The sequence below is a fragment of the Fimicolochytrium jonesii genome (assembly GCF_025526975.1).
Source record: "Fimicolochytrium jonesii strain JEL569 chromosome Unknown EV422scaffold_1, whole genome shotgun sequence".
In the NCBI taxonomy this organism is placed as follows: Eukaryota; Fungi; Chytridiomycota; class Chytridiomycetes; order Spizellomycetales; family Powellomycetaceae; genus Fimicolochytrium; species Fimicolochytrium jonesii.
The window spans coordinates 380,486-400,873 of record NW_026515668.1 but is presented as its reverse complement, the minus strand read 5'-3'; the positions used below and the strand labels follow the sequence as shown (position 1 = coordinate 400,873).

General features: G+C 53.7%; 9 protein-coding genes across 9 annotated transcripts; 5 read left to right on the top strand and 4 right to left on the bottom strand.

Annotated features, from left to right (window-relative positions):
* Nucleotides 1-101: 101 nt before the first annotated feature.
* Nucleotides 102-3,630, bottom strand: EV422DRAFT_562723 (kinase-like domain-containing protein; the record flags this gene model as incomplete). Its single annotated transcript, XM_053071979.1, has 18 exons — nt 102-362; nt 433-546; nt 622-772; nt 844-982; nt 1,044-1,148; nt 1,215-1,448; nt 1,510-1,550; nt 1,616-1,760; nt 1,830-1,865; nt 1,928-1,963; nt 2,053-2,289; nt 2,363-2,457; nt 2,516-2,575; nt 2,636-2,737; nt 2,812-3,029; nt 3,101-3,217; nt 3,277-3,381; nt 3,448-3,630. The coding sequence occupies 18 exons, from the start codon at nt 3,628-3,630 to the stop codon at nt 102-104; spliced, it is 2,379 nt and encodes a 792-aa protein (XP_052929911.1).
* Nucleotides 3,631-4,406: 776 nt separating this feature from the next.
* EV422DRAFT_562722 (folate-sensitive fragile site protein Fra10Ac1-domain-containing protein) lies at nt 4,407-5,393 on the top strand (the record flags this gene model as incomplete). Its single annotated transcript, XM_053071978.1, has 2 exons — nt 4,407-4,541; nt 4,614-5,393. The coding sequence occupies 2 exons, from the start codon at nt 4,407-4,409 to the stop codon at nt 5,391-5,393; spliced, it is 915 nt and encodes a 304-aa protein (XP_052929910.1).
* Nucleotides 5,394-6,600: 1,207 nt separating this feature from the next.
* Nucleotides 6,601-10,219, bottom strand: EV422DRAFT_5564 (uncharacterized protein). Its single transcript, XM_053071905.1, has 10 exons — nt 10,025-10,219; nt 9,639-9,734; nt 9,387-9,570; nt 9,236-9,322; nt 8,980-9,168; nt 8,666-8,909; nt 8,336-8,589; nt 7,257-8,265; nt 6,910-7,189; nt 6,601-6,839 (listed from the first exon to the last, which is right to left on the bottom strand). Exons 1-9 carry the CDS (start codon nt 10,102-10,104, stop codon nt 6,912-6,914), a joined length of 2,421 nt encoding a protein of 806 aa, XP_052929909.1. The 5' UTR covers nt 10,105-10,219; the 3' UTR covers nt 6,601-6,839; nt 6,910-6,911.
* A 278-nt stretch (nt 10,220-10,497) lies between these two features.
* EV422DRAFT_490931 (protein-tyrosine phosphatase-like protein) lies at nt 10,498-11,243 on the top strand (the record flags this gene model as incomplete). The annotated part of the gene is made up of 2 exons (XM_053067495.1): nt 10,498-10,744; nt 10,831-11,243. The coding sequence occupies 2 exons, from the start codon at nt 10,498-10,500 to the stop codon at nt 11,241-11,243; spliced, it is 660 nt and encodes a 219-aa protein (XP_052929908.1).
* Nucleotides 11,244-12,077: 834 nt separating this feature from the next.
* Nucleotides 12,078-13,668, top strand: EV422DRAFT_510997 (N-terminal C2 in EEIG1 and EHBP1 proteins-domain-containing protein). The gene is made up of 4 exons (XM_053068976.1): nt 12,078-12,338; nt 12,614-12,894; nt 13,011-13,120; nt 13,195-13,668. Exons 1-4 carry the CDS (start codon nt 12,196-12,198, stop codon nt 13,432-13,434), a joined length of 774 nt encoding a protein of 257 aa, XP_052929907.1. The 5' UTR covers nt 12,078-12,195; the 3' UTR covers nt 13,435-13,668.
* Nucleotides 13,669-13,880: 212 nt separating this feature from the next.
* EV422DRAFT_5639 (PAP2 superfamily-domain-containing protein) lies at nt 13,881-15,529 on the bottom strand. Its single transcript, XM_053072133.1, has 2 exons — nt 15,058-15,529; nt 13,881-14,976 (listed from the first exon to the last, which is right to left on the bottom strand). Exons 1-2 carry the CDS (start codon nt 15,383-15,385, stop codon nt 14,084-14,086), a joined length of 1,221 nt encoding a protein of 406 aa, XP_052929906.1. The 5' UTR covers nt 15,386-15,529; the 3' UTR covers nt 13,881-14,083.
* A 392-nt stretch (nt 15,530-15,921) lies between these two features.
* Nucleotides 15,922-16,884, top strand: EV422DRAFT_490462 (CTLH/CRA C-terminal to lish motif domain-containing protein; the record flags this gene model as incomplete). Its single annotated transcript, XM_053067468.1, has 5 exons — nt 15,922-15,974; nt 16,046-16,241; nt 16,321-16,452; nt 16,530-16,730; nt 16,804-16,884. Coding segments are annotated over 5 exons (663 nt in total), but the record flags the coding sequence as incomplete, so codon positions are not given.
* A 162-nt stretch (nt 16,885-17,046) lies between these two features.
* On the bottom strand, nt 17,047-18,282 carry EV422DRAFT_5552 (S-adenosyl-L-methionine-dependent methyltransferase). Its single transcript, XM_053071898.1, has 3 exons — nt 17,884-18,282; nt 17,692-17,753; nt 17,047-17,599 (listed from the first exon to the last, which is right to left on the bottom strand). The coding sequence occupies exons 1-3, from the start codon at nt 18,039-18,041 to the stop codon at nt 17,094-17,096; spliced, it is 726 nt and encodes a 241-aa protein (XP_052929904.1). The 5' UTR covers nt 18,042-18,282; the 3' UTR covers nt 17,047-17,093.
* Nucleotides 18,222-20,238, top strand: EV422DRAFT_582201 (uncharacterized protein). Its single transcript, XM_053073397.1, has 8 exons — nt 18,222-18,583; nt 18,657-18,771; nt 18,836-18,936; nt 19,004-19,058; nt 19,139-19,282; nt 19,355-19,502; nt 19,571-19,740; nt 19,801-20,238. Exons 1-8 carry the CDS (start codon nt 18,330-18,332, stop codon nt 19,807-19,809), a joined length of 996 nt encoding a protein of 331 aa, XP_052929903.1. The 5' UTR covers nt 18,222-18,329; the 3' UTR covers nt 19,810-20,238.
* Nucleotides 20,239-20,388: the final 150 nt, after the last annotated feature.

Below are 20,388 nucleotides of genomic sequence, written 5' to 3'. Positions count from 1 at the left end.
GGAATAGCGCGTAGTTCGGGGAATAGCTTCCGAGTCGGAATCCGCTCTGTGCCTTGTCCGAGCGGCGATGCACGGTATGGCAGTCGTGAGCACACTCAGGGCTACGTAACTTGTTGTTGGTGGTGGTTGCCATTCATTCCATTGGCCGCAGCCGCCGCGGCGTCCTCACTCCGCTGCTGTTTCTTGACGAGCATACTATGCAGCACCTCTTTCATGTACTTGAGCCTCTCCAACAGCTCCTTGTTGCCCGTCCGCGTGAAATAGCCTAACGAGTTGGTGGAGGATTCGCGGCGCTGGTCGATGTAGGTTACGGTTAGACCGTCATTGGAGAGAATGACTTTCGAGTGGTCGAAGAGGTTGAGCTGATTTTGGGGATAGGAAGGTCAGTTTCTGCAAGTTTGACTTTTGAGGTCCCGCAGTGTGGATGCATACCTGAAGAACATGGTTGCTCAGCCGGAAGATGACACCATGTTTCGTCCGCAGGTACTTTGTCAGGAAATGCAGGTTCTCCGTCCGCGGCGGCGTGGGTAAGGTCTCCTTGCATGCCTAAGTGGAACAATAAGTAAAAGAGACGAACAGCCGACGAAGCGGATTTCCGTTTCAAAGCCTCCGCCTCCTTACCTTATATAGGTTTTCCTGCATGTAGCTCCGGAAATGCTTCAATAGCGTCACCTTCTTCATCAAATCGTTAGGGAACTCGGTCATGGTATGCGCTCGTCGGTGCATGAATGGCCGATCGGATCCCCGGTCATAGTACAGGTACTCGAAATGACTGATATGATGCGAACAGATCAGATCCCATACGGGAGAGAAAAGCAGCGCCAGCTGTTCCGTAATACTTACTGGTTGTCCGCTGCAAGGATGATACTAGTTGCATCATTGAAGTACACGCCTACCGAGCCGTCCCGCAGCTGGTAGCCCAAACCATACTTGTTCGAGTAGTCGATCCATTTCGTGATGAAGAGGGAGGGTGATTTCATATCTGGGCGTGATTATTCATTTAGCCGGGTGCTGACATCTTTTCGGAAGCAGGTATCGCTTACCCTCAGCATCAAGCGATCTTCCATCCACGTCCCTAGTATCGCTCAAGGCGTCTTGCAGGTTCTTGTGCATGGCAGCCACCATATTCAGGCTTCGCCGTGGGCCCGCTATTCAGATTCCCAAAGTCAGTACATATGAAACGGGGTACTAAAGATATCAGTGTTTCTCCTTACTTTCTTGCGTCCGCGTGGACGACAACGTCGTTGAGCCACGATTCCGCGATGACGAAGCGGACAGCGTAGAAGGTCTCGAATTCGTCCGTTCACTTGACGGCGATGGTGGCGCACGCATCTCTGGTTCCTCGCTAGAGCCATTCCGCTCCGCAGAGGAATTCTTGTAATCTGCGCGCAACGGTGCACGTCTATCTTCGAACTCGGTCTCAGGATCGGGGGTTGGCAGGTGAGCCACTGTGATTTCCGACGGGTCAGTACGGGCTTCAACAGGATCAGATGAGAACTCATAGTTTACCTTTGGGCTTCGTGGGGATGCTATCCGATCGCTGACCATTCCTGCATAATACGTGGTGAGTTCGCTTTTCAAAGCAAAGCCGATGCGAAAAGTGGTTTCAACACACCGATCGGAATCATGTGACTGCGTTCGTCGCATCCAAGAACTTGGTATCGGAGGCCTGTTTTCCGTGGGTGGTCTGTTTTCCGCTACATCGACCCGTAATCGTTCGAAGTCGCTTATGGGAGGACTTTGAGGCTTGGCAGGTGAAGCTGCAGAAGAGGAACTGAAGTGAGCGAGAGCGAGGAAATATGATGGTTGCATCCGTAAGGCTTGCTTACCCTTTGAGCGGATCACCATGTCGGACGGCTTTGGTCCTACAGGTCCATATATCATTAGCATCGGGAGAACGCGAATGTTCAGTCCATTGTACCCATACCTGGCGCCGATGCAGGCGACCGAAGGGAGGTTCTGCCTATTGAAAGGTGGGATGAATATGTCGATGTCGGGGTCAGCAGATTTGTCGATGTAAAGAAACAGCTAAGAAAGCCCACGGATGCAAACCTATTGGCATGGGGACGGTACTTCTGTTGTCGGCAGGTGCGGAGAAGTTCTCGTTTAAAGGAGTTCTAACCGACACGGAGAGGAATGGATCCGGTGACGTTCGCGCTGAGGGGTTTGTGGTATCGACGAGGGCGGCTTCTGGTATTGATGTCAGAGCGGATACAGGCATTGTCCGGAGGATGGGCTGCATGCTGAAGAAGTCATGTCCCATTATGTCGCTGACAGATGGACGGAGTTCTGGTATGGACCATGCAACATGTATCAGTGCACATTCTCAACTATCAACCTCCGATACAAGTAAGCCGCGTACCTGGCCTGGTTTGCAAAAGAGACTCGATCATTGACCTGGCACTATCGGAAATCTTAAGCTGTGCAGGGAATTCGTACTGGTTCTCGCGAATTTTCCTATGAGAGGTGTTAGCCTCGTGGGCCATAGTGGAACGTTATAAGACCCCAGACTCACTTGTAGATCGCCTTTACATCCTTCGTCTGGAAAGGTGGTCTCCCCACAATGAATGTGAACCTGCGGAGAACCTCATCTCAACGCCTGATACAAGATTTCAAGACCCAGAAAGTGGCTTACATGACTACACCGAGTGACCATATGTCCACCTCGTAGCTGTGCCCTGCCTGCGTGTCGAAGAGCACTTCCGGTGCTATGTAATTCGGCGTTCCGCAAATAGTTCTACAAGCAGGCCGTCAGTTGGATGCCCTTCATTTCGGTTTCTCAGATCCGCCGCTCCTTCTGAGGATCCGTACTTTTTGCGCTCGCCATCGTGCTTAATCATCGCCGCCAGTCCAAAATCCCCCAGCTTCAGCTTCATATCTCGCGTGAGAAAAAAGTTGCCGAGTTTCAAGTCTCTGTGTATTACTCCTCGACGGTGCACTTCCGAGACCGCGTCCAGCAGCTGCCACATGTAATGCCGTACTTCAGGCTCGGTCAACCTTCGTCTCTTCTTCAGCATCTCAACGAATGTCTGCGATGGAGGCCGATTGATCAGCTGTGGGGTTCCCATCCTTTCCCACGCCACATCGAGATCAGCCATACCCTATTTTCGCAGAGCTCCAAAATCATGTAGACAAAGTCATCATCTTCGAAAACTTGTTTGAACCCCACTATATGTGGATGTGACATCAATTGATGTATCCGAATCTCTGCAATCAGCTACGAAGGTTTCTTAGCAAGCTTCTTCCCACGGCTGAAAGGGTGGTTGCTTTGCGAACCTTTTGCTTCTGCTTCGAGGACTTCAGTGACGCTTTGCAAATGACCTTTACGGCGAATCGAGCGCCTGTTGGATCAATCGCCTCATAGCAACGCGCAAATCCGCCCTGGATGGCAGCAATTGCTCGATTTTAGCTCGGGCCTCGAAATCGCGCAAGACGAATCGCGCATACCTCTCCCAGAAGGCCGCCTCTGGAAAACTGTGCACCTCCTTTCCTGTCGGAGAGAATCAGCGGTGGTTCGGGAAAGCTACTCGGAGGTGGATTTCGTGTCAAAGGCGCGGTAGGTGCGGCTGCTTTTGGCGGAAGCTCTGGTGGTCGTGCATTCTCACGCTGAGCGCCAGCTGGCGAGTACATGGCTCGCGTAGTGGGTTGTCAGCCGGAAGCTGCCTCTCAAAACCCCTCTCTCTCCGCGTCAAGACAGGCCGAACGGAGAGTCTCTCCACGTTACTTGCGTCGAAACGTTGACGTTCTGAATGCAGCCGACCTCACGATCGCAGGCAATAACACGCTTTCCTTCGGACAAAGTACTCGAGTTCCACTGATAGATTTTCTATAGCTTTCGCATCCAGCGGCAGAAAGTACGGCGGAGGTCGAAGGCGCTGCGAGTAGTCTGTACTAGGTGGTCCTCCGACGCTGTAACCTTGGGCGATGACAACGCAAGATGGGTCCGAAAGCTGTCCTTCTTCGACAACCGATTGACTGCTCGACTGCCGTTGCCTCCTCGAACCTCAGTGTCCCGTGGGAGAGGGGTTTTTGTTCTCGAGAGGTCCGTGGGAAAATGGGGTCGTTTTCCGTCACTTTTTGCAAGTGAGGAGTAGCTCGCGTTGAAAAGGAGCGGATATGAGGAGGGAAAAGGAGGCAAATGCGCGCAGGGGAAAGGCGGCCATGTCCGATCACAACTGCCCCCCCACACACATCAAGCCGATTTGCGGTACGGTTGATTCCAGGTTAAGAAAACTGCATGATTCCTGATCATATGGTTGTCAACATCAGTCTAATGATGGGCGTGTCCGAACTCGGGTTGCTGCTGCGCAAACCAGTTTCAAGTCGGGACTTGGGAGAAGCTTCGCCCGGAACGACAGAAAACGGAGAGCACGAACTCATTTATCAGCCCGTCAAACAGTGTGAGAATGTCTCAAACATACTTTCCGCTCCCTGTGACCTTCAAGCAGCCACGAACTTCTGCAGAGGTCGTCGCGGAAGGTCAACGGAATGTCACGACACAGGTCTTTCGCAAGGAGTTCTCAGGTCTTACAGCCTTCCAGGTTAGGCTGTGGAAAATGGGACGCCTGATACTGGACCAGAGCTCCCCTTAACGATTTGAGTACTTTCTTCAGAGGCACAAGAAGATGATGACAGATTATGTGGCTTACTATCAATCACAAGTCAGCAACCAGCCGCAGAAGGTCGAGAAAAGCGACGTCGACATCCTGAAGGAGCAGCACAGGTTTCTCCGAGAAGACGAGGACGAGTCATCCGAGACTACCTGGGAAGCCCGCGTCGCCAAAAAGTACTATGACAAGCTTTTCAAAGAGTACTGCGTCGCAAACCTATCCCGCTACAAAACATCCCAGATTGCGCTGCGCTGGCGAACCCAGAAGGAAGTCGTTGCAGGGAAAGGGCAGTTCATATGTGCGAACTTATCATGCGACGAAAACCCCAACCTACGGTCATGGGAAGTTAATTTCGCGTATGTCGAGGCGAGGGAACGGAAGAACGCGCTGGTGAAGCTGAGGTTGTGTCCGCGGTGCTCATATAAACTCAACTACAAGAAGATCAAGGAGTTGCGAAGGGAGGAGAAGGAGGAGAAGAGGAAACGGAAGGAGGTTCGGAGGGCGAGGCGGGCGAAACGGTTGAAGATGGACGACCAGGGAACAGTCGCTGGAGATGGAGCGGAGCAGAATACGGATACCCATTTGGAGGAGGAAGGCGAGGACTCGGCAGGGACAGACGATGAAGAGCAGGAGGAAGTAGACGACGAACCGGATGAGAGCGTTGCTGATGCGGAAGTGGCACAATTGTGGGCGGCAAAGAACGGCTCGGCACCACCTGACGGGCAACGAAGTCCTACCGATTCGAGCAGCATAGATGCGTTCTTTGCGGACCTATTTCAATGAGGTGTAGCCCACGGCCGGGAGAACCTCCATTGACCTATTGTCAATGCACGAAGGGAAGCGGGTATCGAGTGCTGCAAGACGATTATATTTTGTTTACATGTACGCCGCCAAACTGTGTGCAGCTTGCCAATATCAACAACGATCCCCTGCTATAAACGAATATGTGCACCATGCAAATGGCAACAAGCGAAGGACACCCCTCCACGCCTTTCAGTGTTCTCCACGCGCCCATTGTATACGTCGCATGACACGCAATATGGTATCACCCAACCGCCATCCACATTCCACCGCAAATACACCTATCGCGACCAAGGAGGTGCTGGAAATACCGCAAAGACTGTTGTATACGCTCCAGATCCGGTGGAAGCGGTGTGACTTCTCCCACGCCGAGTAGAGGAGATGGCTGGATCATCAGCTCATTCGGGAGCGTCAGCGACGGCAGTCCGAGACTGACTGCTCCTGGCTGAGAGGGTTGCGACTTGTCTTGGATAGCTGGCAAACCAACGCCGTCCCCACCGATCGACGGCTTCTCAATCGCTTCACCAGCCTCCACATTCATCCTCGCATAATGCCCACACCGTATACACTGCTTCACCTCCTTCGCATCCCCAATCAACCGTTTCGTAACCACATCAACATGACTCCGCAACTTCTTCGCCGCATGCATCGTCTCAAACCCATCCGCGAACGCCTCCCCATCCAACCCCCCGCCATCAAGGCTCCACGGCCGCTTCAGATTCTGCTGCGTGGCGTCCGCGAAGGACATCGGCGGCGACTGGTAGATTCCCTCCAACCCCGTCTTGCGTCCAATCTCCAGCCCGTCGGTCGTGTCGAACGCAAACATGAGTCTCACGGATGGCGCCATCCGCACGTCAGTCAGTTCGTCGGGCTGGGCGGCGGCGACCGCGCGCATCAGGTCGAGCTCCATGGTCGATGGCGGCTGCTTGTTTTCAAACATGTCGCATAGGTACCCTTCCAATGCTGCCTTGCACGCCTGGATGGCGGGGAGATATTGTTCCGGGATCTCGCCGGTGAGAAGCATCTCGCGCTCAATGCGGTGGACCTTCAGTCGGTGGGCGGGATCCGGTTTGGCCCCTGCCTCTGGCGCGGGGTCCGGTTTGTTGATTTTCGCAATATCCGTGCCAAGGCTGTGCAAGAATCGCGCCAAAGCCGACAGCCTCAACGGACTGGCCTCCGTGCACGCCTTGAACAACCCACTGTAGTACGAGTACAACGCCGGGCTGTAGAGGGGGTTGAGCTGCTTGACAGCGGAGGCGGATCCCTTGTTGATTGTATACCTATCCACCCTGGTCATGCAGAATTTGATACTTTGGGCGGAGACGTTGAGGGTGACGCAGATGGCGAGGAGGGCTTCGCGGATAGTGGTGTTTAAGAGGAGGGGCAGGATTGTAGGGAGAGTGAGGAGTGATCGCAGCTTTGATGCTTCTACCAACCATAATATAACATTAGATTTTCCTGGGCAAACTATTCATCGGGTCGAATCTGGTATACGCACCATTATAGCTCCCTGCATCGCCTCCCATGTTCCGCTCCATGTTGAAGATGCAGAACAAATGTCGTAATAGCAAACTGCAATATCTCACGAACCAGAATTGAATCGCTACCAGATGATGAAGACAGTCTACGCGTAGAAAAGGAATGTTTGTGAGCTGACATGCATACGTTGCCTAATATTGCGTTGGGTAGAGGGGCGTAGTGCAAAACCGATTGGATACCTTTCCGCATGAGAACCTTGGTGATGTCCGGTGTCATGATTCCCGACTCGACTGCTTTCTCTGAGTGATAAAAGATTGATCAGCCCACGTCGCCGCTGGAAGCGATGAGACCGAAGGGTATCCTTACCGATATGCCCTCGCGACAGGTGCGGGAACTCAAATGACGCGTAACACTGCTGCAAGACCTCAAGAATCTGAATCGCTGACTCGGTGTTGAAGTACAACTGACGACCCGCACTTCCTGGCACCCCTCGATGGACGGCTAACTGAAGGCCAAGTAAGGAGTGCTCCCACCAGTACTTTGTTACGTGCAAGAGTCGCGCGGCCACAAGTGATGCATCGCCCGTAGCTAGCGGAGACTTGGCCCCTGCTCCGGTTATTGAACGCTGACTCGCAGCTGTATCTTGCTGTGAAATGACCCGCAGGATCACTTTATTCGCCAGACGAGTGTCGAGGCCCAACAATGATATCACATCCGTGTATTCCCTGCCACTCATCATTGCGAGTGACAACTTGGTAGCCAGCACCATTTCGAGCGTAAGTAGGTCCTTCTGAGGCACGTTTTGGGCTACAGGACTGTTACCCTTGCCAAGACTGCGTTCCAGGCCGACACCATCCAAAAGTATCTGACCGCCGCCGTCGCGGCTAGCGGCGAGCAGCTCCACTGCGTTTGGTGACACAGCGAATGAGACGATTGCGTCGCGTTTCCGGCTCGTCAAGATGGATGTTCCTGGTTCTGTTATCGATGCTTGTGGGGTATCGGTCTCCATAGCTGCACTGTTCGCCGTTTGGGTGTTACCGTTGTGATCCGCCCCACCGTCCGCTGAGGTCACCGTATTCTTCGTACCCCCGCCTTCTTTGCTCTCACTCGCCGCTTCTGACGCATCCGGAGCCGTCTCCGTACGAACCGCCCCACTACCACTCGAGTTCGAATCTGTTTCGTACGGTTTTCGCATATGTTGCCAGAGATCGACCGTTGCCAGAGTGGCCGGATCACGGATCTCGACATGCCCATCTCCATAGCCCACAAGAACAATCGCATTTCGGCCGTTTCCACCATTTTCGGGCGGTGTGCATACTTCCAATGCAGTGACCGCAGATTCTGCTCTACACAGCTGATTTGCACCAATTACCCACTGCAGAAACCGGAAGCGTAAGTGAGGAACACTGTATCGCCTATACAAATGAACTGACAGAGCTTCTTACCTCGTCCCTTCTTTCGCCCTCAGGTTTCCCCTCCTGTCGTTTTAATATGCATAATTTACTTCGACCCGTTTGCGTTGATGCTGTTCTGTCAAAAGGCTCCTCGCGGGTAGCCACCATGATTCTACTCGAATCCACCCATCTCAAATGCGTGACGGAGGGAACCGTGTCCAAAATTGATTGTGTGCCGTCGGTTGATGATGATTCCTGCGATCCAATGGGGACTGATGCAGAAGATCTTGAGGTCACACTGATTTCTGAGGAATGACAATGAGAAGAGAGTTCGTCAGTCTCATTGCCAATTTGGCACATAGGGAAAAGTGAGTGCCACACCTTTACTCCAAAATTCCACCTTGAGGTGGTATATCTCCACCGGTTGAGTTGGTGAAGAAGGTCTATGCACCACGATTGCCAAAATATCATCTTCAAGTAACGCGAAGTCGGCATCGTGCAAATTCATACGAGGCGCTGCCACGTCCATAGCATCAGACTCGGGGACCTCAGGGTTCGCTAGTCTCCCGAGTTCGGTCTCGAGGTGGTAGGGCGTCTCCGAAAGATCTCGGTGATGCACAATCAGCTTCGGTGAGACACACGTTAGCAGCGGCCTGCCGAGTTGGACCTAAGGGATGGACCTGAGTAACACATACCTTTCCCCCGATGGTGAGAAGTGCTAGTCCACAGCCCGTTGTTGGCGCACGAGGTCCACGAAATCTCGTACGTTGAAAGGGTGCTTTCTCGCTTTTAGCAGTTGGCCCACCTTCTGTGACGGAACCATCTGCAACGGGGTGGTTTTCGGCGGGAATCGCTTTCTTCGAGTCACTGGTTGAAACAACCCACTACCGTACGCAGAGTGAGAGTCTAATCTCAACTCGAGCTAAATTCGTCGCATCCGGAGAAACTCACGTGCCGATGCTGTTTGAGCCATGTCAGGGCTACAACAGGTTCTCCGCAATCCCAGGTGTGAGAGACAGCCCATCGGTTGATGCAGTCCTGATGAATGCGACATCCATCAGCACTCCGACCATGCTCTGTTCATGACACGAGAGGCGCCCACCTGCATTCTCCAAACGACCACCCGGCCACTCTCATCAATGCTTGCGAGCAGCTGTCCAGAAGGATCCCATTTGACAGTCGAGACTTTACTGCCCAGATGCGGGTGCGCATGAATCTGACAGACGATTTTTCGCCTTCCATTTCCAAGATTGCGCATGAGGGATATCGTTTGTGGTCTCTCAGCACTGGCGAAAGAGCGTTTGTGAGGCGAGGGCTTGCGAGGGCTATCACGGAACCGGACTCGTCAACCTACATTTCACCTTGCCCTCGTCGTCGCCTTCTCGCTAGTCTTCCGCTCTGTTCGGGCGAGACAACGGCGATAAGATTCTGTACGCCCCAGTCGACGCATCTGTGGGACGTTCCCAGTACATCAGCGCGCGTGTGCACAAGTAGAGACTCTCGAATGCCCTCGCCTTTCGCAAACTCGACACACTCCTCAGACTGGCCTAGTGAAAGTCCGCATTTGCAAAGCTCAGAGGGAACTCTGCACACAAATCACATCGAATGTCATCGTGGAGTTCGACCTTCGGCTTCGCTCGGCTTTTATCCTCTAGTGATATCTCATCACTGGCGTGTCCCTTCCGCAAATTCCGCTTCCCACATCCCGACCGGTGACCACGTCAAATACTGGCTTATTACCTTGAGGCTGCGACCTTCTTTTTTGGCAGGAGGGCTCGTCGTCCTTCACTGGGATTAACGGTTTCTTCGCCGACCGTCATTGCCTTCAGGTTTCTTTCTGAATCTCAAGACGTGTGCGTTCAAGTCGCGCTTGAAAGTCAAGGCCAGGGCCAAGGCCATTTGCCAAATATGCCCAAGCGCGAATGGTTCCAAATTCCCACAAAGCTGCCGCCTCGTAGAGCCTCCGTTGCATAAGCGTTGTCCCAGGCGAAGCCAGAACAAGCGTTATCCGAAATTCGAAGTTCCCTTGTAAGCGCTGGGGTGCGATCTTGCAGCGGACTGGGACTTGCTGACGTAACTCACGGCGGCCAACTCTGCGGCCAACTCGACGGTCGCCATGGAACATGGGAATTCGAGGAGGTTTGACATTCGCAACACAGCCAGAGACGGCATTTCGCCCAATAACACTCCTACTCAGAGTCATAGACGCACCCATGGTCCAGCCCTCCAGCCACTCGCCCTACTCGCAGAGGCTCTCCCTCATTTCCCATCCGCAGGCCTGTCCAGTCCTCTTCCTGATCACAGACTGTCCCGACCAAGACGCCCTCGAAAACGACTATTTGCCCACTCTCCGCGCCCACGACTGCGTCAATCTCGTCCGGCTGTGTGACCCCAACGCATACGATCCCGCGGTCCTGAAGGGCAATGGCGTCGCTGTCTGGGACTGGTTCTTTGAGGATGGTTAGGAGCGGCGGAAAAGAAAGCACTGTAGAGGGCTTGAGTCACGTTAAACTGATCGGGCGGCTTCGCTACCTTCTGTCTTACAGGTTCCATACCCCCTGATACGATTATAACCTCATTCCGCAATCTCGTCGACTCGCTTATCTCAAATCCCTCGTCATCCTCACACCCAGCCCTCGCCCTGCACTGCGTCAGCGGCGTTGGCCGCGCTCCCGTTCTGGTGACCTGCGCTCTGATTGACGGCGGGATGGACCCCATAGAGGCCGTAGAGCTCGTGCGAAGCAAGCGCCGTGGGTGCTTAAATAAGAAGCAGCTGGCGTGGCTGCTCGATTCCAAAAAGGGCTTCAAGCCTCTGAAGAGAGGGAAAAGGAAGCCCGTGGCGTCGAGCGGACCTGCAAATGGGGGAAAGGTGACGAATATGGGGAGTAGTGGGGCGACGCTTGATGCCGATGCGTCGAAGAAGAAAATGTTTGGAGGACTTTTTGGGAGGAAGAAGTGACTCTGCGGCCGACATATGAATGCGACCGTGGTTGCGCCTGGCATGCACGTTGACGCAGGAGAGGCCGTTGCCCATGACGAAACTCGGCATGAGAAACAGTAAAGCGCTCTCAGACAGCCCTCAGGTGAGAGGCCGCACTGATTGTCACTCGCATCAAAGCCATTTGATTCACAGGATGATCTTTTCTCACAAAACATAGGACTGGGACTGGTACACATCGCGCCAAATGCCTTGGCATGTCTTCACAGCGTCGTACTCTGAGCGGCAGTAGATACAGTAGAATGATTTGGACGGGAGAGGACAACCCGGTCAGTGATTTGCGGTGCGGGCTAGTAATGGAGAGGGACCCATCCCCTTGCTCTCAAGAATCGTATAGCTCCTGCCATCTGCTTCCCCGAAGTCCCCATCCACCGATTTATTATCCTTGTTCATTCCTTCATTGACATGTAGATATACTACGGCACATCTTGCGTTCTTGCGCCAATGAATACACATCTCCTTTGCCGTCGTTTTCGGTGTGAAACTGTGTCCCAGGTCGATCTCTATATATATATATACGCGACCTTCATTCGCGGCGTCATATCACATCGATCTCGATTGAGTGACGTGCTAGTGATGGGGCCTGTTCTACGCATACATTGATTTCTCCGAGTGGTGAACCAACTGTGCCTGCTGGAACGACAGCAGACGGTGTTGTTAGTATCTGCGAGCTTCGAAGGAATGGAAGCTGTCCGCCCGTGGCACGCTTTCGTGCAACAGTCCCCAGGCGGGACCGCCTATTATTCCCCGGAGTCAGAAATCTCACGCGTCCGCCGCTGTCAACCCCTTTGAGGGCTCTGAGGCTTTTTCTCCGACAAGCCGCACAGCACATTCCGGAAAAGAACCCCTCCCCGCAATCCACCCTCCCCATTCCTCGCCTTCTCCCTCACCATCCCGAAATATTCCACCAACAATGGCATCCCTCTTCGTCTCCAAAGCGCGCAAAGTGAAATTCGAAGCAACGTGTGTCGTCCACGATTTGACAAACTTGCCATATGTCAGTGGGCTGTATTATGTGAAATGGAAGCTAAAGATGAAGGAGGGGTCGTCGCAGAAGTGAGTATTTGGGTGGGGATACGGGTGGGCTCGAATTGGGTGGCCTACTGTGTGTTTGGAGAATTTGGATGGGCTTCCTCCAAGATTGTGTGGATGGGGATGCCTGGACGAGCACACGGAAACCCGGCCGGCAACGCACATAGGCGATGGGTTTCAGGCCGCCGTACATCGAAAGTCTTAGTCGACGGCGCGAAAGCATGCGACGAGCCCAGAGTGTCTGCCCGTCCTCTACGTACACCGTTCTGAACCTTCCCCCCCCCCCCCCTCCCTCGCAGGTGCACAGTAAAAGACCACACAGTAACATTCGACACGCCCATCCCGCTCCAACCTACCCTCATCATCGGCAAAGACGGCGTCCTTCTCCCCTGCGAGCTGATCCTCTACATCCGCCAAACGGGCGTCAACGCCGGCAAAGGGTCCGAGGATGTCGGGCGGGTTGTTGTCAACCTCGCTGAGTTTGGTGCTGAGCGGGAACGGACGCGGCGGTATCTGTTGCAGGATTCGAGGGTTAATAGTATTTTGAGGATTACGGTGAAGATGCAGTTGGTTAAGGGGGGTGAGTAGTCTGACGGTCTTTCAGTCTGTGCGTATGGGGATAGGGAAATACGTGTTGGCGGAAAGGCATTGGATGCCAGGAATCTGAATCTCATGGGCTCACTGTCAACATATCAGATCCCACCTACAAAGTCCCAGAAACAACATTAAGGGATCTTTCCTCCGAAGGCCTCCGCGGCGTCTTCTCCGATCAAGCATCAGATAGTGACCAAGGCGCTCTCGACTCAGTAAGTCCCTTCCCCGTCAACCCATTTTCTCACACCCTTTTTCAGAAGCCCCCACTCACACCCTTCTCCCATAGCCACATATCCCTCACCAACCAAATCCCCACGCAACCCTCTCCGGCACCCTCGGCACCTCCCTCAACCTCTCCATCCCCGGCCTCGGCACGCCAGACTCGGCAACGGACCCGAACGTGGATATTGTCAATCGGCTGTTTGCGACGAGCGCGCAGGCGACGCGGTCAGCGGTGCATGCGGAGGGAGGGACGCCGGCGGGGTTGAGACCGGGGACGAATGCCGCGTCGAGATTGTCGACTTGAATGGGCGGGAATGGGAGAACGGGTAGAGAACTCCCGGAAGTGACATGGGTATCGGGCGCCCATGCAGGCAGTGTTTTAGACACTGAACTTTGGTAGAACATCTGAGCCCGATTTTGGATAGTTGTTTAGTATTCCCCGGAGCAGCGATTAGGATGACATGGACAATCTCTAATGTAGCAATGCGATACTTAGAAATGGGCCGGCGCCCGCGTTCCCATCGAACGCACGATACGCATTTCCTCATTTGTATATAGCATTATTACAGCAATCACAGTTCCTTACCATACATATACAGGTCTTTCTTTATATGGACTGTCCGGTGTTTCCGATGCATGTCCTAATGCTTCAGGAAAATATATACACCGAGTCCCTCTTCCATTGAGTCCAGCCACAAAAAACTACGTCCATCTCTGAACTGTCTAAACTGTCTAAAATATGTCGCTAAGGGCTGTTGTCTAGGCTTAGACGCCGTATTTCCCCCTCTCCTGGGTTTTGTCGTTTGCTCCTATTCCTGAAGGAATGGGGAGGAATGCATGCAGGTGGGTACGTGCACTTAAGAATATGTGCATGCATGCTTCCTGGTCGGCTGAGTGGAGAAGATACCCCGCTCAAGGGGTCGCAGTAACGACTTGCTTGAGTGCTTGTGTTCTCACCATGTCATCCCGCGGTCAAACACGATCTGACATCCCGCCAACACCCAGATGCCGACGGCAGCAAACCCAGCAAACACACACGCGCCGTCCAGGAGACCCTTAGGCTGTGCGCGCAAAAGCACCGGCAACCCATGCGCGAACGCCAGGCACGGCACAAGACCCGCAATGCCCACAAGCAGTCGAACCGGGACCGAGTGTTGCCGTGTTACGAAATCCGCAAAGCTGGCAGCATCAGAAGCGGAAGCAGAGACATCGTCATCGTGGCGACGGATCTCGAAATAGAAGTGTAGGATCGCTCGTCCTATCAACGACCCGTAGGTAGCGCTCAGCGGGCCTGCGTAGGTGTAGAACAACCGCGGGCCTCTTCCCCACTTCTGCACGGCCTTGAGCACCTCCGCTTTACTATGCTTGTCGACATCGTAGCCTGCGAGAGCTGCCGCCTTCCATTCTGCGCGGACGTGTGCTTCCTCTTCTTTCGCGGCGGTGCGAACTAGATAGAGTAGCGCGCTCAACACCGCGACGAGGACGGTCGCAAAGCCGGCCTCGTGCGAGGGGGTCATCGAGGACCGCAAAATGGGAAGCACGAACGCCGTCCATAGAACCCCGCATGCCCATCCGAACACCACATCCGACGGCCAGTGCACGCATGAATAGACGCGAGCGACTCCGACCAGTACCGCAAACAAAATGGCGAGTATACTCGGTATTACAGAGAAGTTGGTGAACAACACGACCCATGTTGCGACCGTCGCTGCGAGCTGCGCGTGGCTGGAGGGCGTGGAGTAGTCGGCCTCCCATGTTGGCGATCTCATCTTTAGCATGTTCGTGCCGCGTAGCCATCCTGGTCGTGGTTGGCGGAAAGCCCACTTGAGCACTCCGTTAATCGTTTCTGCAAATACCAGCACACCAAAATGAGCAATCACAGAACAAGCCACCGCTTCCTCCTTCGCTTTCTTCTTTGCCACCCCACCTGTGGTAACGAGCAATATACTGATCTCAGCGCCTGCGCTGTAAGAGTATAGCCAGACAACCGACGGTCCCGCGAGAGCAATGAACTCCTGCCGAATTGCGAAATGCACTACGTGGGCGGGCAACTCGAAATGTGGGTGGAGACTTTGCTGGACAAGAGAAAGAAGCGGGCGTTGAAACGATAGATACGTCGCCTCCACTGCGTGCACCGCCTTCTTGGCGAGGGACTCGGACGGAGGGCCATCGGCTGTTGTCGTTTGGTTTCGTTTCCTCGCCCCTAATGGTGCGGCTCCACCACCGCCGCTCAGCGACTCGGATGTGCCGTGCATTTTCCGAGGCGAATAGCCTGGAGCGAGCGATAGACGAGTAGTATGCCCGAGCTGGTCGTGAGCTGGGTCGCACTAGCTGTCCCCGCCTTCTACTTCTTGTGTGTTTCAGTCCAGAAGAGCAACGAGTTCCGGAAAACCTCAAAGCTGGACGGACGCTGGGACGGACGGCGGACGCGCTTCTGATGGTGATGTGGTTTCGCTTTCCAACTCCTCTCAGATAAAAGTGTTCCGTTGACATCGACACTTGTCCCTTCAGCAGCTCAAGAAGTCTTCGCCTCCTCTCAATTGTATAACTCCCTGCTTCTCTCCCTCTTCGCTCCCTGGAACCTCGTCATCATGGTTAGTGCGCACAACTCTGTCAACGTGGAAGTTCGCCAGGTGATCTTGGCTGACAGTCATCTTGAAATACGTCTCTATATCTAGTCCGATACAAAGACTGGGTCGAAAAAGGTCGGCACGTTTGACGCCTTACGCCCTGTTGAATGAGAGGGTTGACTTGTTTACTCTTTCCGTTCACCGTTCTTGACAATTAGACCATTCCGCTTGACGAGTGGGAAAGGAAACTGGCGAAGGTTGCCGTCAGCAAACAGTAAGCCTTCCTCACAGACGGTACCTCGAGAACATGGACAGCGGCTTATCAGAATATGATGGTTATTACAGTGATCTCAACAAACTGGTCATGAACTACTTGGTGATAGAAGGATACAAAGACGCAGCGGAAAAGTTCAGTCGAGAGTCGGGACTACCTCCGGGAATCGATCTTACATCAATCGAGGACCGAATGAACATCCGAAACGCGATACAGTCTGGAGATATCGAAAATGCTATTGAGAGAGTGAATGATTTAGACCCTGAGGTTCGCAAATGGGTCCATGACGGGATTGCGTCGGACACGGCGGACATGACTAACTTCGTCATCTACGTGCGTGCCACAGATTCTCGACACAAATCCGAAGCTGTACTTCCATCTTCAGCAACAACAGTTAATTGAATTCATCCGGAAAGGTAGAATAGCGGAGGCGATAGAGTTCGCTCAGGAGGAGCTGGCGCCACGAGGAGAGGACAATGTGAGGAACCGACCCACCTTCACTTTGCACCTGTGTGACGTGAGCGGCAACACTCACGCGACCATCTTTCGCATTAGCCTGAGTTTCTGGACGAACTGGAAAAGACCATGGCGCTGCTGGCGTTCGAGGATGCCACAAACTCGCCACTGGCATATCTTGTCGATCACGCGCAACGCCAGAAAACTGCGAGCGAGCTCAACTCTGCAATCCTCACCGCGCAATGTCAGGAGAAAGACCCAAAGCTGCCATCCTTACTCAAAATGCTTGTTTGGGCTCAAGTAGGTTTCAATTACCTGCCTCTTTTAGTTTTCGGTGCCCGACGTATGTCACGCTTACACATACCTCTCGCAGAACCAATTGGAAGAGAAGGCCGTGTTTCCCAAGATGACGAATCTGCTAACGGCGGAGTTAGAAGTACCGCCTGGCAATTGAATGTACTGAATGTTCTCCGCAGTAGGGCTAGCATCAGGCTGGTCATTGTAAATAACAGTCCCCTTTCTCTGTTTTGGAAACCCATGTTTTGCGAAATCTGCGATCGTCGGGAATAGTATGTCAATAGGTTAACACCATCCCACCTCGCGGAAGATGGGCTACCGTACTTCGCTGCCGTTCGCCTTGTCTATATCTACCACATCCATATTCTACGTCCTCCAAAACTTCAAAATACTCAACCCCTCCCTCCCCGCCTTCCGACTCAGCACCACCTCGCTGCTAAACATTCCCATCTCCTCACTTCCCATCCAACTCCTGATCTCCTCCGGCTTGTTCTCGTTAATCACGACCATGAAAAACACTCCTCGCGCCGATAACGCGTCCTGGATCTGTGGTAGGAGCCTGTCTATCACCTCGCGCCCGTCGATCCCGCCGGCCCAGGAGGCCTCGATCCCGTTTGAGCCGTTGCCGAATTCGCTTCCTAAAAAGGTAGATGGCGGCTTTGTATTGGGGCGTTGCGGCTCGTACCCTCGCCAGACCTCCTCGGGTGGTGTGACGACGTAGGGTGGGTTGAATAGAAGGACGTCGATGGAGCGGGGCCTGGTAAAGGGCGGGATGAGGTCGGATTGGAGCGCATCTATAGTGACGCCGTTGCGGAGGCCTGTGGCGACTGTGGCGGATATGGCGTGTGGGTTGATATCCGTCGTGAGGTATACTGCGAGGGACGGAGTGAGCGATCGCTCACAAATGTGAAAGGGGATGAAAACCCCGCTATTCGGCGTTGCCGCCCGTTTCGGTCATACTTACACGCTTTGCTCTGCTCCCCCAGCAGCGTTCCTAGGAAAGTGGTAACGCATCCTGATCCAGATCTACCGTTGCAACCACACAACAGAGAGAGCCGCCGAAAAGTCTTAGTTCAAATTCCGCCGCCCCGCCGGGCCGCCGCCCTTCCGTAACGCCTCTGTCGGTGATCTCCGCCAAACGGCCCGAGCCACGCACCCAATCTCCAAACATATCGACGGCCTCAGAGCCCTTATGAACTCCACATCCTTTTGCAGTGCGTCCAGAAAGAGAAACGTGTCCTCGGCTGGCTCGTAGACGTTATTGTAATCGGATGCTCGTAAATGGCCTAGGTCGGGGGTTGGGTGATGGGACATCGTGAGGTGGGAATGCAAGGTACGGTAGTTGAAGCGCTTTTGAGTTCTGGGCGACAAGTGGTTGGCGGTGATGCACCTCTGCTATTGGATATCGTTTTGTCCTACTCGCGGCGTGTAAGGCGCTGCACCGCTCATGTGATTGGAATCGCTGAAAAGGAGCGAACCTCTAAGCGAACCCAGAGGAGAAACTCGCCGGCCGCGTCGTTTCGACTCAGGTTTCGACTTCACCGCCGCAACATTTCTGACGCTGGAAGCAGGAACCCATCCAGTCCCTCACAGCATTGCAAGATGTGGCTCCCGTCATCCAAAACCCCAGCCCTAGCAGCGCTGCTAGCGTCACTGCTCCTTCTCACACTCACACCTCCAACCTCCGCCTCCCCCTCCATCACAAAGATCAGACGCCTGGAGGCGAAACTCAGCAGCAATGGCGCCATCAGGCTCGACGGCTCCGACTACTTCGCAATCACCGAGGCGCCAAGGAACTACTCGTTGTTTGTGTGCTTAACCGCTTTGGCGCCGGAGATGGGATGTGCGCCGTGCAGGTTGGTTTTCGAAGGTTGGGGACGGGATTGAACGCCGCAGGCGAGATATCTGATCTGGTGGGTGTTTTCACAGGGAATTCGAAAAGGAGTTCGACCTAGTGGCATCGTCATGGCAGCGGGCGAAGGTTCCGCGCACGCTGTACTTTGGACAACTGGACTTTGCGGCTGGTCGGGAAGTCTTCCAAAAGGTACGCTGAGGTGTAGGAATGTGCATTCCGCGGCGCTCCCTAGGGCTGACACCCATCTTTGCAGCTTCAAGTGCAATCTGTGCCCATGATCCTGCATTTCCCACCGACAGAGGGCCCGCTCGCGACTGGTGGAAGCGAGCCTGAGCCTTATGACTTGAACAAATGGTGGTTATCGATAGAGCTTCTGTGCAAGCGAAGTGAACTTGGGTCTGATATTTGTGGTCTGATTCAGGGGCCTACAAGCAGACCCGCTGGCGAAGTATGCTTCTAATGTGGTGAAGCATGAGGTGAGTGAGCAATGCCGGAGTACATACATTACCACATGAACTCCACTCTAAACAATTTTTCCCCATTCCGCATCATATAGTTCCCCATCAGGCGACCCGTGAACTACACACTATACGGCATCGTTGGAATAGCGATCTTGCTTGCTTTGACGCTGATCAAAGTCTTGTGGCCCGTCATCACGGCGATTGTGCAGAATCGCAAGATTTGGTCTACCCTGTTGATTGTGAGTACAGCAGAACTTCATCATGTTTCATGTCACAGTTCTCCTGCTGATCGAGTTCCTTTTCCGCAATAGGCATGGGTCGTGACGATGTGCTCAGGGCATATGTGGAACTCCATCCGTGGGCCGCCATACACCGGAATGCGCGATAACCGTCCCGAAGTCATCGCACCTGGGTTCCAGAACCAGTTTGTGCTTGAGACGCAGCTTGTTGCCGTGCTCTGTAAGTGGCTGTCATGAACAGATTTTGCAGGTGTTTGTCACGCATCTAACACCTCTCTTGTTTCGCAGACGCGGCCTGTTCGATCGCTTTTGTAGCCCTCGTGACAAAGGTCCCCGCCATGTCGCAGCCCTTCTCCCAGCGGACAGCGGCGTACGCATTCGCGGGGGTGTTTGTGGTTATTTATTCCATCATGCTGAAGCTGTTCCGGCTGAAGAACGGAGGGTACCCTTATAAACTGGTAAGCAGCGTCTGGTTCCAGGCTGATGCATACCGTAAGACTCATCGCTACTTCTTACAGCTGTTCTGATGAGACACGGGCGATACCGGGTACTCATGAACAAAGCGCGGCTTGGATGTACATACACCTGAATACAATGAGTACATACAGACTGCGACCGAAGGATATATACAGCCGATTGAAGCCGGGCGACGTCCCACACCAAAAACGCTGCATCTCGAAATGAACTCGAGCAAAACTGAAAATGAAGGACGACCAGTAGAATATGCCTTTATGCACGCTTGCGTCGCCGATGATCCCGATGTGCCTCTCCACACAGCTGCATACACATCCTGAACATCGAAATTCCCTCGTGTGCCCTCAGCTGGGTAAGATTTACGGCGTCACAGTTTAGCGAACTATGTACATATTCGGACTCGCCGTAAGCTGGGCCACCCGATGGTCACACATGTGAGGCCAGCTCCCATCTATGATAGATGGGTGCTGCTTCCTTTTGCGCTTCCTCACTGCCGCTGCCTCCTCTTCCCACGCGCACCTATTTTAACAGGAGGGGTGACGGCGTGGTGTTCGTGTTATGCAACTGTGCTGATCAAGCGGCTTATGTGATTTATCCGAGCGAATTCATGCCCAAGACACCATCGGCCTTTT

Excerpts from the sequence above, each read along its gene's own strand:
- EV422DRAFT_5564 (XM_053071905.1), bottom strand. The coding sequence starts at position 10,104 with ATGACGGTCGGCGAAGAAACCGTTAATCCCAGTGAAGGACGACGAGCC. Across the intron at positions 9,169-9,235 it reads GGCTCAAACAGCATCGGCAC|TGGGTTGTTTCAACCAGTGA; the intron begins GTGAGTTTCTCC and ends TGCGTACGGTAG. Across the intron at positions 8,910-8,979 it reads TTCTCACCATCGGGGGAAAG|CTGATTGTGCATCACCGAGA; the intron begins GTATGTGTTACT and ends GTCTCACCGAAG.
- EV422DRAFT_510997 (XM_053068976.1), top strand. The coding sequence starts at position 12,196 with ATGGCATCCCTCTTCGTCTCCAAAGCGCGCAAAGTGAAATTCGAAGCA. Across the intron at positions 12,339-12,613 it reads AAGGAGGGGTCGTCGCAGAA|GTGCACAGTAAAAGACCACA; the intron begins GTGAGTATTTGG and ends CCTCCCTCGCAG. Across the intron at positions 12,895-13,010 it reads GATGCAGTTGGTTAAGGGGG|ATCCCACCTACAAAGTCCCA; the intron begins GTGAGTAGTCTG and ends TCAACATATCAG.
- EV422DRAFT_5639 (XM_053072133.1), bottom strand. The coding sequence starts at position 15,385 with ATGCACGGCACATCCGAGTCGCTGAGCGGCGGTGGTGGAGCCGCACCA. Across the intron at positions 14,977-15,057 it reads TATATTGCTCGTTACCACAG|AAACGATTAACGGAGTGCTC; the intron begins GTGGGGTGGCAA and ends TGGTATTTGCAG.
- EV422DRAFT_5552 (XM_053071898.1), bottom strand. The coding sequence starts at position 18,041 with ATGTCCCATCACCCAACCCCCGACCTAGGCCATTTACGAGCATCCGAT. Across the intron at positions 17,754-17,883 it reads TCGATATGTTTGGAGATTGG|ATCTGGATCAGGATGCGTTA; the intron begins GTGCGTGGCTCG and ends TTGCAACGGTAG. Across the intron at positions 17,600-17,691 it reads GGGGGAGCAGAGCAAAGCGT|TATACCTCACGACGGATATC; the intron begins GTAAGTATGACC and ends CGTCCCTCGCAG.
- EV422DRAFT_582201 (XM_053073397.1), top strand. The coding sequence starts at position 18,330 with ATGTGGCTCCCGTCATCCAAAACCCCAGCCCTAGCAGCGCTGCTAGCG. Across the intron at positions 18,937-19,003 it reads CCTTATGACTTGAACAAATG|GGGCCTACAAGCAGACCCGC; the intron begins GTGGTTATCGAT and ends GGTCTGATTCAG. Across the intron at positions 19,283-19,354 it reads TTTGGTCTACCCTGTTGATT|GCATGGGTCGTGACGATGTG; the intron begins GTGAGTACAGCA and ends TTTCCGCAATAG.